This window comes from Drosophila guanche, unplaced genomic scaffold, assembly GCF_900245975.1.
Source record: "Drosophila guanche unplaced genomic scaffold, DGUA_6, whole genome shotgun sequence".
NCBI classification, from domain to species: Eukaryota; Metazoa; Arthropoda; class Insecta; order Diptera; family Drosophilidae; genus Drosophila; species Drosophila guanche.
Window position 1 is genome coordinate 363667 of NW_022995751.1, and position 16387 is coordinate 380053.

Genomic DNA, 16387 nt, shown 5'->3' on the forward strand with positions numbered 1-16387 from the left:
TTCTATAACTAATACAAATACTACATATATATTTACAAAATCTTATATTGAAATTGAAAAGGAAAGAGGCTGTTGCTTCGTGTGTTTACTGGTTCGTTTGACGCATGGGATAGTTCGTTCGGTAGTTCGTCATAGCACATCCATAAAATGGAACAAATTAATGAAAATATTATAAATTCATTACTCAGAGTGTGGTGTACCTAAGGTGGCTTTTGATATTCGTATGTAAACTAGTACTTGTGAATCTATAGCTACATGTAGCTACATTTTGAATGCTTATTCTATGAAAATGTTTATGGAAATTATCCGTAATTATAAGGCCTACTAAGTTACTGCTACTCGTCAAGTTAAACCAGGTTCTACTCGTATGTTATGATGCACTCTCTAATCAAATTAACAACTCATTGAGTTTATTGCAGCGACGAATGTCCAGCACTCAGATACGCAGACAACACGCAGCTGCCGCCTACTGCATTGACTGCCGGAACCGGTTCTGTCGCTCCAGACTCTCCACTTCCGCCCAGCAGTTGCGCATGTTACGGAACAGCTGAAATAACAAAAGAATAATTAAACAGGATTGCCTGGGCACTGAGCTGACATCGGACTTGCCTCATCGATCCAATTATGCTCAGCTAGCAGATCGTTTAGTATTTCGGTGGAGGTCTTTCCGGGGAACTGCTGCTGTTGCTCCGTTACACGCTGCGAGCAGTTGATGAACAGATTAAACTTCTCGTGCGCAATCTTGTGGAAGAGATCAGCGCGTGCGGCACAAATGCGGCAAAGAACAATGTCCTGCAGTGAAAAAGAGAAGTTGGAGTTAAAGAAAGGTCAGTCAGTAGATAAAGTGATATTCTTACCTTCTCGTAGACAATACGAGGATCGACAGGTATGGTCTGCATGGTGTTGGGATTGTAGGGCTCGCCGAAAAGAAGGAAGCGCACAGCGATGCCCGGCTGGCGGCAGCCGGCACAGTTCTTCTGGGTCAGATTGTTTTGCTCCCACTCGGAAAAGACGTGGCACTTGGGCCATGTCTCAATGGACGAGATGGTGCTGCGTGTCCAAGGCGTGATGGCCAACAGCTTGTGCTTGCAATTCTCCATGATGGTATCCACCACACGCACGCTGCCCAGGAAGTAGTCGTCTGCAAGAAGTAGGAAATTTATTAAGTATCAACGAGAAATAAGAGCCACATCCACATGTTACCCTTTTCCCGTGTAATTTCTGAGAAGAAGCTCGGATCAAGGGCCTGCGATATCATGGTCTGAATGTAGATCTCAAAGTTATCCCTGTACGACAAATAATCCTCCATAATCTTCTCGATGAACTGCTCGGTGTCGTCGGCCAGCAGCTCCGACCGCATGAACTCCACAATCGTCTCTGTGTGGGAATGTACCTGCATGCGCACTGGTGTTTTGAGGTAGAGTTTCTTTGTTTCGAGATTCCATGAGGCGTACTAGTTGCAAAGTCAGAGAATAGGTAAGTCAAGAATCGGGAATACGAGTGTGAATGTGAGCATACCTTTGACATGTTGCGATAGAAGGTCTTTCCGTTCTGCCGGAAGGGCTCATATTTTTGCAATATGCACTTGGAGTCCACCTGCCAAATGGTGGGCCAGTCGTTCACTAGATCCGAACGCAGCACGATAAAGTCGCCCGTCTATAAAACAAAATGCAGATACATGTAGCATCAAGTTGGCTCAAGGCTGGCAGTGCCACCTACTTTAAAGTTCTCCGCTGTTGCAGCCGTGCCACCTGCCGCACTGCCATAGCCCACGTCGCCCACTCCGGACATATCGTGCTGTGAATTGTAGCCATCGCCAGCGGTTGGCATTTGCTGAACCTCTTGTTGCACTTGCTGGTGCTGGGGAACCTGCTGCATCTGATGCAGCTGTTGGTTGTGCTGCTGCTGCTGATGTTGCTGCTGCTGGTTTTGTTGCTGCATCTGGGATGGATTCTCATAGGTGTTCTTGCGAGGCGTCCCCTTGGAGCGTCGCGCAACCTTACGCTTCCCATAGCCCTTGCCAGCATCATCGCTCTGCGTACAAAAGTGGATGGGGGATGGTTGAGAATTACAGACACAAACGGACCACAATCAACACTTACATCATCCTCCTGTGGAGTCCAGACAGGATCCGTGTCCGAGTCGGTGAACTCGGCCTCCGGCTCGCCCACAGCACTGCTGTCCCCTCCGGCGGCAGTGGAATTCAATAGAAGAGCGTGCATACTGCTCTGCTTGGCCTTGCGGGAGCACTGCTCGCGCCTCACAGGCACATTCAAGGGGTCTGTGAAGAGCACAAAAGTTCGGTTAGCAACATTGATCAGGGCAAAGGAGGCCTTTGGTGGGGTGAGCATTTCCACGAACCAAAACGAACGGAACGACAACAACAACAATATCAAAACAACAACCACTACAACGACGACAACACCACAATTATCCCAACAGCCCAAAAAGAGCAGTCGCCGGCGCACCAACACCGTTGCACCTTGCACCACAGCACCTTGCACCTGAACAGAGCACAGGACTCCGTCTCTCCCGATCACTGCCTGATCTTCTGTGCATTCGGTCGGTGGTCGTGGGCTTACAATGTAAATAATAAAAATACACAGTTTATTTGGGTTTTTGTAAATTAATAATATTTGTTCATCTCGATTTCATCTCAAAAATACTTTTTTACTTTTGTTCATTCGATTCTTTCTCCTTTCTCTGCTTCTTCTTCTTTTTTTCTTTCTTTTTCTTTTAACAATTTAAAAGTGCGTATTCCTTTTTTTTGTTCTTTTTTTTGTTTGTTTTGTTTTTACATATACACAGCGTTCTTGTCCATTGTTCACGTCTGGATCCCTATTGCCAGTCGTCTGTCGTCGGTTGTTGTTGTTGTTGTTGTCGGTGTAGTCTATTGTCGTGTCGTGTGGTGCGGTGCGGTGTTCGGTGCTGCGGCGGCAGAGACAGCGGCTAGTGCTGCCATGGCCACAGTAGATTTATAAAATGATGAGGATTCGGCGCTGGTGCAGCGGCGGCAGCGGCAGCAGCGGCTGCGGCAGTGGACGCCGGCGTTGGAGATGTCGCGATGGATGCCGCGCTCGCGTTCGCATTGGCTGACGTGTTGTGGTGGTGGTGGTGGTGGTTGTTGTTGTTGTTGTAGTTGTTGCATGGCGTGGAATTAGCGATAGTGGAGTGCTTATTGGAACTATGCTGTTGGTCAAGTAACATACCTTGACTGCCGCCAACGACTACGCCGACCCCAGCACCCGCACCCAGCTGGGCGCAATGTTGCTGCACGAAATGCTGCGTGCCCATCGACTGCTGCTGCTGCTGCTGTTGTTGTTGCTGCTGCTGCTGGGCGTATGGCCGGAAGGATGTCGGATCGGCGGGCTGCTGAATGACGGAGGAGGACGTGGACTCAGCAGCTGCTGCCGCAGCCACCATTTGTGCATGCGGCCGCTTCTTGGGCAGTATTTGGGTCTGGGAGAGTATTTTGATGCGATGCCCGTCATCGCCGACCAGTCCGGTGAGTCCTTCCTGGCCCGTCTGATTGTCCCCAGGACCTCCGGCCCCAACCACTGTCTGCGACGTTGAAGCCTCTTCATTGCCACCTCCAGGGCCGCCCTTGCCCTTACGCTTATACGGCGCCCGCGGATAATTCAGCTTGCGAGATGGCTTCACCACCGGCGGCGGATCGTCGTCCCTCTCGCCCTGCAAGAACTTCAGATAGCTGTCCATAAACTGCGTCTTCTTCTCGCCAATCATCGTGCCCACGCCAACCGGCTTCGGCGGCGGCTGAGCTGGTCTGTACGGCACCGAGGCCGTGACGGGTGGGCTTGAGGTTGGACCAGCAGATGAATGGTGGCCATGCCCATTCGACGGACAGGGCGACGGCTCTGGCGATGGAGTCTTGTTGGGATTGCGTATGCCAAAATTTGTGTTGTTCGTCGATGAGTTGGTGCCGCGGCCATTGCTGGACGACGAGTTGGCGAACCCCTGCTTGGGCGCACTGCTGGCGTCTGCGAGGAAGTCCAGCTCCTCCTCAATGTTAGGCACGATCACCTTATTGCTTGCGTCCGCTGCCGCCGCCGCAGCGGCAGCCGCAGCATCGTCTTCCTGTTGGGCAGCCTCGATTTTCTCCTGTTGCTGCTGCTGGTTCTGGTGCTGCTGTTGCTGCTGCTGTTGTTGCTGCTGTTGTTGCTGCGTGTAGGCCTGTTGGTGTTGCTGCTGCTGCTGCGTGTAGGCTTGCTGTTGCTGCTGCTGTTGTTGCTGCTGCTGTTGCTGCTGCTGCTGCATGCACGCCGTGTATTGCGAGGCAATGGGCTGGGGGAAGGCTGGATAATATTGCGCCAGCTGGGTGAGATGTGATTGCGCCTGCGAGGACTGCAGATGGGCCGGCTGCGGCACGTGCTGCTGCTGGGTCTGGTGCTGCTGTTGCTGCTGCTGCGTCTGCTGTGGATATGTGGGTATGTTTATGGTGGCCGCCGGCGAAACAGACGCCGCATTGTTCTCCGTCTTAAGCGGGGCATTCCACTTGTTGTTGAAGTCGTAGTACGTGTTCTGTTGCTGCTGCTGCTGTTGCTGCTGGCTGTGCTGCTGCTGCTGCTGTTGGAGCTGATGGTGCTGCGGCTCCTGGGGACTGCGCACATTGCTGTAGTCGCTGCTGGTCGCTATCAGCGTTTTCTTCGGCTGTCGCTTGCGCGGCGTCTTCGCTGGCTTCGGCGGCGGCTTGACCTCTTCCTGCAATTGAGCGAAAGAAAGACCTGCGATTAGGATCCTGTTTGCTTTTGTGGCTTAAAATGCTATCAAAGACGAGGCTATCAAAACATTGGACATGGCATTAGGGACAGCATAAAACAATTATACTCTGCCTAAGCAGAGATCGGTCGGTCTCCACCTGGATCCAGATCCACCGCACTGAACGTACCACATTCATTACATTACAGCATAACGTCACAGTTTCAGATCGGCCACAAGGCAGCTCTTCAGCACGAAAAGATTAGCAGTTAGCAAAGCAGTTAAAGGAAGCAAATAAAAGAAAAAACATAACAGATCCGAGACAACTAAAGGGTGTATAGAAAAGTGTACTCTTCCACCAGCAAGTTACAAGCGAATGTTAAAAAGAAAGCCCCAAAAAGAAAACAGAATATATTTTCCATTGATTTAAATTTGGGAGCAACAACCAGCAAGAACGTCAAATATCTCATCAGCGAACCCAGAATAGTCATGCACACGACATGTATTATGTGTTTTATATACATTGGAAATACAAATGGATAACTTTTAAAGGTAACCCACACTGGAAATGCATTGCTTTATGTCCTAGAAATTCTAAAAGTATTTCAAGAGGGGACACCGGGGGAAGAGCTGAAGCTCCAAAGAAAATATTCGGAATGAAAAATCGTAAAGAAAAAGCGCAAAAAAAAGCATAAAATAAAAAACACCAACAAAACGAGCAAAACAAAATGGAAATTGAACAAACAAACAAAAAACTATTCGGAAATAAATAGAAATAAGAAGATACAAACCTTTGGCACTACTTGAATCTGTGACGCTATGTTGCCGCTCGCTGGCGACATTATCATGTTGGCCACCACATGCTGGCGCCGGCCAGGGGCCTGCTCGTGCAGTAGGTGCTCCCCATCGACCACGCCGGACGGATAGAAGGTTTGCTTGATCTCCAGGCCTGGCGGCAGGTTGAACACCAGATTCTCGCTGGTATCTCCTCCGTCAGGTTCGCCCGCCGTTGCCGCCGCCGCCTCGCTGGCATAGTCTAGATGCCGGTGCTCCTGTTTCACATGCAGCTGCAGCACATTTTTAATGTCCTCCTGGCTGCCTGTTCCCTCTTCCAGCTTCTCCCAGCAGAGGTTATGTTCCTGCTGCTGCTGCTGCTGTTGCTGCTGCAGCGTACTTTGTATCACAGATGAATAGGCCACCGTTGTGGGCGCCGTCGGGTGCTCAGACGAACCAGCGCCTGGCACATTCACCACCGATCGTCGCTGCCCTAGAGGCGCCGTCTTGTAAACAATCACTTGAGCCTGCGGCGTGCTGACCACGTCCACGGCATTTAAATTCGTGATGGGGGATCCGTCCGCCGAGCTGAGAGCTGGACTTGCATACTGTGCCGGATAGGATCCCCCCGAACTGGCGGCTCCCACTGGCACAGCCACTGGCACTGGACTAGCACTTTGCTGCTGCTGTTGCTGTTGCTCCATGTGGATCTGTTGGGCCTCCTTGCGCGTCAGCTTCACCTTCTGACCATCCAGCGTGTAGTAGGTTTCTGTCTCTTGGATATCCTGCTGGAGGTGGTGGTGCTGCTGCTGCGGGTGCTGCTGTTGGTTTTGCTGCTGCTGCTGCTGTTGATGCTGCTGTTGTTGCAGCTGCGTCAGGTATATTAACTCGTTGTATGCCTTTATTTGCGCCTTGGCTTGTTGTTGGGTGTTTTCTTGCTTAATCTGCTAGACACGCAGACGAGGACGGGGCACATAGATTGAATCGGAATCGGAAAGTTTTGGTTTTTGGTTTGGTTTTTGCATTTTGATTGTGATTTGAGAAACTCATGTGTTCATGGTTGGTTTGGATAAGGCAAAAAGGTCTAATCTAGGCTTATATGGTAGGGTGGGATTAGATGGTTAGTAGAGCAGAATGACAAATAATGCGATTGGCGGAACTTCAGGCGGGAGTGAGAGATTCAGATTCGATTCAGAGATTCCGCTTCCGCTGAAGTCCCCACCCCACACCCAGAGACGCAACTGATTAGGTAGAGATAAGGGGGGCCGTGCGGCTGTTACAAATATGTCTTTATGTATGGTATGGATTTGTATGGTATGTCAGTGAGAGATCAGTAAAGCGATAGTATTGTAGAGGAGTATTCTACTCACCACTTTCTCGGCCACCAGGTTCAGCTGCTGCTGCTGCTGTTGCTGGGCCGCCTGCTGCTGTTGTTGCTGCTGCTGCTGCTGGGCCTGCTGCTGCTGCATGGCAAGGAACGTGTTCGATATCATATTGGGCGTGTTCCAGGTCAGCGACGTTGAGGTCAGGGCTACAGTCGTCGGCGAAGGCGAGGCGCCGCTGGACGACGAGTTCTCGCCGTAATAGTTGGAGGCAACATTGTTGACCACTGCTGCTGCTGCCGCTGAGACGGCCGCCTGGTTTTGAAATGTGCTCAACTGCTTGTCCAGCGAGCTGGGGAGCTGCAGCTGGCGGTGCGGCGTGTTTGCCGCCGAGGAGGCATAGTGGGCGGGCTTCGGCTGTACACTAGCCGCAGCCGCATGATGATAGATCTGCTGGAATACTGGATTGTAGCTGCCGATCGGTGATGGTGGCACAAAGCTCCCCCCACTGGCCGCAGCGGCATTGAAGCTGGCAATGCTCGCCGCGGTTATAGTCGCCAAATGCGGATGCTGGAAGTCCTCGGCCGTGCCGCCCGTGCTGCCAGCACTCGCCGGCACAATGCGGTTGTACGCATATGACCAGGGGCTGGAATTGGGATCCATGTGAAGGTAATGGCTGTTCTGCTGCTTCTACTGCTGCTGCTCGTAGTAGTAGTAACTAAAAAACAAAGTCGAGATGTGTTTTTGTAAGTATTTTCACTGTACCATTATCGGGTGGTGGGGGAAGCTGGTTTTCGCGTCTCCTATTAGCAGGTGGAAATGCTTTATAAGCGGGACTCCACTTCCCATCCACCACGCTGCTTCGATCAAAATATACACACAAGTGTATTTACATGTGTACATACAGGCTTATATGCATGTATGCATGAATGTGCCCGAAGGGAACTACTTCTTTTGGCGTCGTCTGTATTTTGTGCATTTTTGCTTACACATAAACTAATCCGCGCACGGAGGGTGGGGGGCAAACAATGTTTTGTTTCATTGAGGAACGCACATTTTACTTGTTCAGGGGCGCACATTCATTGAAAAGATATGCCTTTTTCCAGAATTGCTCGATTTTTTTAGCACTTTAAATGTTGTACATATGTATCTATACATACACACATGCATGTGTATGTGCATGCGTGTGCCTGCGTTGTTGAGATTGAAAGATAGCCACACTAACTTGTCGTTGTCGTTACAGATTCGGGAGGCGCGAACTGCGTCGGGTCAACATTATTTGTATATTTAATTATGCACTGCTTAATGCACAAGGTAAATTTTGAGTTCAATTTCAAACTAAACTTTTTTTCAATTTTGATGCATAACTTTTTTGTGGACAATCTCCAAAATGGCCGCTTCGATATCGAAAATATCGATGGTTTTGGAATGGGGCGATGGTTTTTTTATGCAAAATCGATGTTTCAGTGTTTGCCGCGATGGTTTTGAGATATTAATGAACCTCTATGAACCTCTAGATCATGGGTATAGTGCCGAAGTGAACCGGTTCGCGGCGCGAGTGTCTTTTGTTGTTATCGTGGTGCCAATTGATTAATGCATGTTTAGTTAAGAACTTTATTTTCAATTTTTTTTAAATAATGAGGTAAGTTAAACCGGCGCGTCAAAACAATATGCACGGCACGACAGCAGTTAATTTCCAGCAGCCAGGGCGTGTAGGCACATCGCATGACGACCACAAGTGTTGTAAAATGGCGGATTTGGGTGTTGGGCTGAGTGGTTAAATTAGTTTTCCACTATTTTGTGACACCTTATATGCATTTATATTCGTTTAAATAATTTACCAGGCCACTCACAAATTTGTTGTGGTTTTATAAACTACAGCAGTAGCAACAACTCTATTCTATAACCGGGCGTTAATCAACACAGTGCGAGATAGTTCGATAATTTTTCTGCGATATTTCGGGTGCTAATGACATTCATTTTACGTATTCATTGCTAAAAGAAAACCGAAAAAACATATATTCTCCCCGGATTTCCTCTTAGTCATCCACATATCTGATCTTTGTTTCGTATTGCAAACTTGAACGAGAGGTATGTAGCAATCTACAGTGGGTTCGCTGGCACATAATGTGTGGCCAGCTTGAGCCTGCCCTGCGTACGTGTAAATGGAGTGAGACGCCCACTAAATAATCAACATATTTTAGCTTAAAAAGAGATGGATTTCGGTGATGATTTCGCATTGAAGGAGGAAGTCGATCCAGCGGCAGAGTTCCTGGCACGAGAGCAGTCGGCTTTGGGAGATCTCGAAGCAGAAATCACAGGCGGCTCTAGCACGGCCCCAGATCCAGCCACAGTGGACGATGCTCTTGGGCTTGGTCTTGGTGGCCTGAGTGGTGCTGGTGCTGAGCTGGGCAGCGAACTGTCGGCGACCGGAGGCGGCCTCGAATCATCAACAGGCAGCTTCGAGGTGATCGGCGGCGAGTCGAACGAGCCCGTAGGAATTTCCGGACCCCCGCCCTCTCGGGAGGAACCAGAGAAGATACGCAAGTGGCGGGAGGAGCAGAAGCAGCGCCTCGAGGAGAAGGATGTGGAAGAGGAGCGAAAAAAGGAGGAGCTGCGGCAGCAGTCGAAAAAGGAGCTGGACGACTGGCTGCGCCAGATTGGCGAATCGATTTCAAAGACGAAACTATCATCGCGAAATGCTGAAAAGCAGGCCGCTTCATTGGAAAACGGGACCATCGAGCCGGGCACTGAATGGGAGCGCATAGCCAAGCTCTGCGACTTCAATCCGAAAGTTAACAAGGCGGGCAAGGATGTCTCTCGAATGCGTTCCATATACCTGCATCTCAAGCAGAATCCAATTCAGTTGCAGAAGACCACCTAAGTGTCAGCAGTCGACGCTATGGCTTTGCCTGCCAACTAGTTTTAATTATGTACTCGCCTAACCACACACATTGAGTTGAATATGAAAAATTATTATTGAAAAGTATTCGCTGTATATTCCAATTATATGATAAATACATTATTATTGCTGCTGACAACAATTTGAGATCATGGTTCATGTTCATGTAATGAATGCAATAAATAATGTGCACACAGTTGTCGTTTAAATTATAACTAAATAAAAAACCAAAACCATCCAAAAATATCCTCAATCATTCCAGCGACACATCTCCCGATAAGGCAGTGGCGGAAGCAACCAGCTCGAAGCGGAAAGACTACCTGCATTGGGACGACTACTTCATGGCCACGTCCCTGCTCTCGGCTAAGCGCAGCAAAGACCCTGTCACCCAGGTGGGCGCCTGCATTGTGGACCAGCAGAAGCGCATCGTTGCCATTGGTTACAATGGATTCCCGCGCAACTGCAGCGATGATGAGTTCCCCTGGTCCAAGTGTCGCGATTCCCTCGAGGACAAGAAGCTGTATGTGGTCCATGCCGAGGCCAACGCCATACTCAACAGCAATGGCGCCAGTCTGGTTGATACGACCCTTTACACCACGCTCTTCCCGTGCAACGAGTGCACCAAGCTCATAATACAAGTAATCCCCACTTTTACCCACTCATACAATAACATACTGTAACAACTTTCGTTTCTATTCTCAGTCGGGCATCAAGCAAGTGTTCTACATGTCGAACAAGTATGCCCATAAGAAGAATTACCGCGCATCCAGTCGCATGCTCAACGCCGTTGGCGTGGTCTGCACCCGTCACGTGCCAGCCAGGAAGCAGATAGTTATTGACTTTGACGCCATCCTCCAGGACGACGAATGAAACGCTCATTCTAATGACAAGATTATGGTTATGTAAATTGCATGTACATTTTTGAAGTATAATTTGTTGTAAGTAATGGCCCTTCTTTTAATTAGTGTGAATTTTACAATAAAACTTTAGACAAGGCATTTCTACATTCTACAGATAGATTGATTGTTTACTCTTGTGGGTTCTGTGGTGCACTCGTTGCAGATCCTGTGGTAGCTGGAGTTTCAGAAGACGCTGTTGGTTCCTGTGGACCACTTGTGGGTACTGTCGTAGCTGGAGTTTCAGAAGACTCCTGCGGAATACTCGTTGTAGGTGCAAGGGTAGATGAAGCTTCAGAAGATGCTTCAGCGTTAGCATTTGTGGAAGACTCTGTTGGTTCCTGCGGGCTACTCGTAGGTACTGTTGTAGCTGGAGTTTCAGAAGACGCTTCGGAGTTAGAACTTGTAGAACCACTCGTAGGTTCTGCGGCAGATGTACTCTCTGTTGGCCCTGCAGAGGGAGAAGTCGTCGGTTCCTGCGGGCTACTCGTTGTTGTTGCTGGGCAGCTATCCGGTCGAATGGCCACACATCTGGAGGAGGCCGAGTCGAAGAATGGTTCTGCCCCATTGCACTTGTACAGGATGGCCAGCCACGTGACGCTACTGACCTTCTCGCAGTACAGATAGCTACTGCATGTTGCGTCGTTGGTGTATCTCGTATAGAAGTAAGGGAAGTTCGAATTGGCAGGCAGGTCACCTGCCTCTTTGCAGGCCTTCACCTGCTCATCCAAAGTGGGTACCGTTGGGTTTGGGGGTGCCACATACTCACTATTGCTGCATGTCGCCGTCTCGTTCAACTGTGTATCAAGCAAGGATTCAGCAAGGGTAAACTACCATTGGTTATGGGTCGAAACACTTACGAAGGTGGCGGCACAGGTGGGCACACAGAGGGTGCCGTGGGTGGCGAGTGCCTCAATCACACAAATCTCATCCGTGCCGCAGCTGTAAACATTGGCAGTGGATGCCTGCTGATCGACACATCGTACAAATTGGGTCTTGCTGACGCAGCTGTACTTGTTGCTGCCGATGCAGACCTCACAGTCGTCACCGTTTCCGCCGGGTGCACCGCACACATCCAGCACACTAGATCCATCCACAAGATAACTCAACACGCAGACATTCTCGGTGTTGCTGCAAACGTAGCCGCTGTCACACGATACAATGTCGCCAATGGGATTGTTTTCTGTGGGGTAGCTTCCTTGAGTGAATGCTTTTGGATGGAAGAGTCCAAACTGAACTTACGCATGCAATTTCTATATTCGGTCTGACTATGACAGTAGGCCGAATTACCGCTCTGACACTCCTGGCACTTTTGTGCCGACACGAAAGCTAATAGGCCGCAAGCGAGGGCCAAAATGGCGGTGATCTTTTGCATTCTAACTGAAAACTGATTCAAATGCTGTTACGAAGGGGTCTTATATAGCTGGGAGCCCAATCTTATTGCCAAATTCATCAACCTTCATAAGTTTATGGGCCGGGCTACAATAATTTGGCTTATCGGAGTTGTATCGGCCTGTCCAAGTCGTAAATCTGCCATCATTAAGTAATTTCGGGAGTTTTCAGCGAATTTTTCATACCATATCAGTAAACAAGAGAGAATGGTGTTTGTGTGTATGTAGATTGTTGTGATTTCCAAGTGCTCTTATCAGCAAAATTATTTTTCCGTTCCATTAAAGGGTAGGTCGGATATACTTACATATGTGGGAGAAGTTTTACATTTAATCAGCTTTATGTACCCACTTACAGGTGCTCCGTCATCGAAAGGTCAGATGGGACTCACATGCAACATCTAATTATCGTTGTACACCCTCCCAACTGCACCTAGGAGAGTTTCACAAAGGTTGAATGGCGAATTGCTTAGAACAGAAGAAATCATACTCACAATTTGAAAACCTTGAAGTGACTGAAGACATCATAAATATCCACACTTAACTTATTTTGTATCTAAGGTGTTTTCTATCATTGTGAAAGTACTTGGCCAGTTTAGAAATTTGAAATTGTGCACCAGAAGTTGAGGTACAAATATGCATTCAGCTTTTATGAAACGAACCGGACCGGACCGAGCAAAACGGTGATGGGATGTTTAAAAATGGCATGCCGGCACGAAGGAGCGTCACCCTGGGTGGAGTGCCACCAAGCCAAGAAGTAAGTGTTACTGGGGATATGCAAAACAGTGCGGTTAACCGGATGCCAAGAGGTGCCGCCATCTGGTCTCACGCAAACTCCATATACCCAGGGGTACTTGGGAATGTGCATACTTATATAGAGTCGTTTGTTTTCTTAAAGGTGTCTCTTGTATTATCCAAGTCCACCAAGAATGGGTTTTAGTTCTAAAAATTACTGCACACTTGATCTCCATATTTGCTTGAGCTCAGGATATGCAGATTGAACTTTAAGATAGTTTCAGAAACGACACACAATATGGTAGAGCCAGAATTTGTTTTGGCCAAGACTTTCAGTTGTCACGGAAAGTTGTGTTCCCCCTATTTGGAACTACTGCCAAGGGCGGAAAACCCTAAAGTTGTTGGCGACCTAACGGGGTCAGCGTGTAACAAAGCCCTAATTTTGGGTTTCGTGAACTTTAGCTACACATTTTCTAAAATCACATCGAGTGGCCAACTGAAGGCTTGGCGGCACTGGACTACTTAGAATGTGTGCTACGGGTCGGTCACCCATGCATGGGGCAGCAATAAAAGACACGACATCAAAAAATAATCAATATACTCCGAGGTATACAAATATACAAAGCTAAAGAATGGCATTTTTTTAAGAAGAAAGCCGGTCCGGCTCTCTTTTCAATAATAAACGTTAACCTTTTGAATACGTTAAAAAACAAAGAAACATTATATGGGTATTCGTTATGTCGATATCTTGCTTTATTTCTAATTGATCGGATACCAGTAGCTGGATATTAGGATCAAAGAGAGGACTTCGTTTTCGTGTGCCTTTGGGTATGATTCGCACTATAACGGAAAATAAATGTAAAATGCAGAAAAGATCAGCAGGTCTAACTCAGCTTAATATATTTATAACACGCTCTATTATTTTCGGTAAACAAATGTCGCTGCCAAAGTGTTTTTAAGTGCAAGTTTATCCATAAAAGACCTCTCAAGAGAGAATTAAAAACAAAGGGGAATTCGTCACCTTGTTTAAATACAGTCGCAGCATCAGCATGGCTCTCCTCTCACCCTCACCTGCCTCCTCTCCCACACTCATTTGTCAGAGCACAAGTCACATGGAATAGATGGTAAGGCAGTCCAGAAGAGCAGCCTCTAATTGCCCTGAGCTGCCTTCCAGACAAAGGGACATATAAATAGAGAGAGAGACTGCTTTACCTGTTATTTTGCATTCCTTGGGAGAGCGGGTCTCAAAGAGCGCGCAGCCTCCGGAGAAGAGCGAAATGGAGCAAACGGGAAAAAGTGAAATGACACTTGGAAGGTGCAATCAGCTGATATGGACGATGCCGTTTGTTTTGCTTTGCCCATGCTTGCTGCTGCTGCTGCTGCTGCTGCTGCTGCGACGTCACTTTGAGGAAACAGAAACACCAACAGAAACGGTAAGTGGCGGCGACTGCGACGCCGACTGGCGACTGTGGGGCCACTGTGGCCAAAAAGGATTTCCGAGCTTCTGGCCCGAATCAGTTTGTAACGGAATTCCATGAGAGACGGACCGCAAATACCAGAGAGTGCCCTCCTCGCTGCCTCCGTGTACGTAACGGTGACGCTGCCCGCTGCTGCTCCTCAGCTCCGCGCGCTATTTCGGAATCATAGCGCAGATATGCGACGGTGTGTGGTGTAGGTCTCGCCTGTTGTTCTTGTTGCTGGTCGTGGCGGTGGCGGTGGCGGTGCGGTGCTGTTTTGTCACCAAAAGCATTCTATTCTGTGTTTGGCTTCATTTAATGCTTTTCGCCGCCTTTGTACTAGTTTTCGTTATTGTTGTTGCCGATTTAGGATGTGGCTGTTAATATCTGTACATATGTATGTACATGTGTATCTGCGGATGCGGCACTATGTGTCTCTGCGCTTATAATTTTATGACCACTTATCCCTCCGAAAGGAAAGGCGAACTGTCACCTCCTCGCATATATTGATGTATACAGTGTTATGCAGGCATAATAATTTCCCCCCCAAAACATGATGGGGCTTTTGCTGTGCAGTGTAATGCGTTTTCTTCTCAGTGTGCGTATGTGCGTATGTATGCCAATTATGCGAACAACAATAACTTAAGGCGCCAAGCCATGCGAGAGAGAAATTGGTTTTTGACTAAAGAAAAGTAAAAACATATTTACATATGTACATAAGTAAATATTTATGTAGAAATGTTTGCTTGCACGTTGGTACATACAGATGCATGTGATATTTATTTAGACAACTCTCTCTCTCTCTCTCTCTCTCTTCTCTCAGAGATATGAATACCCAAACGCACACAAGCACACATCTACGGACTGAAATTTGTTTAAAAAATATGCAAATATTAGAACAAACAAATGTTTAAGGTGATGAAAGACCCCAAGAAGACATTTCTGACCGAATTGCCAAGTAGATAAAACGACGCTGCGGGTCATTAAATGTGTGTTCGCTTAGATATGGAGAATAAATACTTTTGTATATACATAAATATTTCACATAAATATATGTACATGTAAATTTGTTGTTTGCATCAACAGCAGGAGCAGCAAATAAGACATGTAATCACATTTGATTGATATGATGGACCTGTCGGAGTTAGTGTAGCAGTCTTTTATATACTCTTCCTACGGCGTAAAGCTCCTTTAATTGCCTCTGCATAGCAAACGAAAGTCGATATATTTATAGAAATAATTGCTTAACAATCAAAACAGGTAGCTTGTATAGTTCCACGACTACAATCCAACCATTGCTTGGGGGTATTTACCATACCATTTGAAATCTTATCACTCACATCATTCACATTTCAGTACATTGTCAAAATAGTAATGATACATATTAGATTAGCTCGAGTGCTTTGCCCTACCCTTTGAATGGCAGTCAGTCGAAGATTAAAATTCCTCATCCCAGTGACGTTTTCCGAGCTTCAGATCCAGAAACGCAGGCCGGCCCCCACAGAGGCAACCAATTTCGCTGACGTTTGGCATTTGATTTTGGGGCTTTCCTTTTTACTTTCCTTCTTTCCCTGAGATTCACTTGTTTATTTATTTTCGTGATTTCTTTTATTTTTTCCATCGCCTGGGAGTTTTTCTTTTTGTTTTTGTTTTTTTTTTTTATATTGTGCTCCAACTTCCAGCGGCTTCATTCCCCTAATGTGCCACCACTTTTGATTTGATTTTTGCGTGGGCTTTAGGACTAAACTTTTTTTTTGGTTGGTTATTGAAATGCCAATGGCATTAGAATGTGGTGCAAAGAAGAAGGCTCTTTAAGTCTTGACACTTTTCGTATGTGCGATGTTTGTTTTTGGGATAAAAAATTCCAAAGGACTAGCCGCAGAGCCTAGAGAATCTTGAGAAAGGAACCCAATCTGAGGAATTGTCAGAGGCACAAGAGTACCCAAATCATCTAATCAAGACTTGAAATTTAAGACTCCTGCCGAAAATCGATTTAAATAAGTCGTTTACCTTCCATCCCTGAAACCATTTAAGGTGTCGTAATTTTCGCGCTTGATTTGCCAACCAAAAAGAAGGAGAAATTTGGTTACACTCCGACGGCAATTAAGGCAAAACATCAACTTGCCGCATACTTTCCTATGAAATACACTGCCCGAAACCTTCCCTGAGTTTTTCTTTTAATACGTTCTTATAAAGT

At 47.3% G+C, this 16387-nt stretch overlaps 4 protein-coding genes across 11 annotated transcripts; 2 read left to right on the forward strand and 2 right to left on the reverse strand.

The window, feature by feature from the left end:
* Positions 1–72: 72 nt before the first annotated feature.
* On the reverse strand, positions 73–8241 carry LOC117587217 (probable serine/threonine-protein kinase yakA). Of its 7 annotated transcripts, XM_034277776.1 has the most exons (12): positions 8038–8239; positions 6861–7530; positions 5508–6437; positions 4225–4719; positions 3210–4146; positions 2103–2281; positions 1720–2034; positions 1519–1656; positions 1204–1453; positions 858–1141; positions 610–792; positions 73–547 (listed from the first exon to the last, which is right to left on the reverse strand). In XM_034277776.1, the coding sequence occupies exons 2-12, from the start codon at positions 7473–7475 to the stop codon at positions 467–469; spliced, it is 4407 nt and encodes a 1468-aa protein (XP_034133667.1). In that variant the 5' UTR covers positions 7476–7530; positions 8038–8239; the 3' UTR covers positions 73–466. The 7 variants fall into 7 exon arrangements, with proteins under 7 accessions (XP_034133667.1, XP_034133666.1, XP_034133663.1 ...); XM_034277775.1 differs by having other exon boundaries at positions 3210–4719; positions 5508–6434; positions 8038–8240; XM_034277772.1 differs by having other exon boundaries at positions 3210–4719; positions 8038–8240.
* A 60-nt stretch (positions 8242–8301) lies between these two features.
* LOC117587228 (probable deoxycytidylate deaminase) lies at positions 8302–10712 on the forward strand. The gene is made up of 3 exons (XM_034277791.1): positions 8302–8454; positions 9977–10352; positions 10417–10712. The coding sequence occupies exons 1-3, from the start codon at positions 8450–8452 to the stop codon at positions 10582–10584; spliced, it is 549 nt and encodes a 182-aa protein (XP_034133682.1). The 5' UTR covers positions 8302–8449; the 3' UTR covers positions 10585–10712.
* LOC117587227 (clathrin light chain) lies at positions 8741–9910 on the forward strand. 2 transcript variants are annotated; one of them, XM_034277790.1, is made up of 2 exons: positions 8741–8903; positions 9026–9910. In XM_034277790.1, exon 2 carries the CDS (start codon positions 9028–9030, stop codon positions 9694–9696), a length of 669 nt encoding a protein of 222 aa, XP_034133681.1. In that variant the 5' UTR covers positions 8741–8903; positions 9026–9027; the 3' UTR covers positions 9697–9910. The 2 variants fall into 2 exon arrangements, with proteins under 2 accessions (XP_034133681.1, XP_034133680.1); XM_034277789.1 differs by having other exon boundaries at positions 8743–8903; positions 9017–9910.
* On the reverse strand, positions 10658–12010 carry LOC117587221 (flocculation protein FLO11-like). Its single transcript, XM_034277781.1, has 3 exons — positions 11853–12010; positions 11471–11793; positions 10658–11407 (listed from the first exon to the last, which is right to left on the reverse strand). The coding sequence occupies exons 1-3, from the start codon at positions 11983–11985 to the stop codon at positions 10742–10744; spliced, it is 1122 nt and encodes a 373-aa protein (XP_034133672.1). The 5' UTR covers positions 11986–12010; the 3' UTR covers positions 10658–10741.
* Between the last annotated feature and the right edge of the window lie 4377 nt (positions 12011–16387).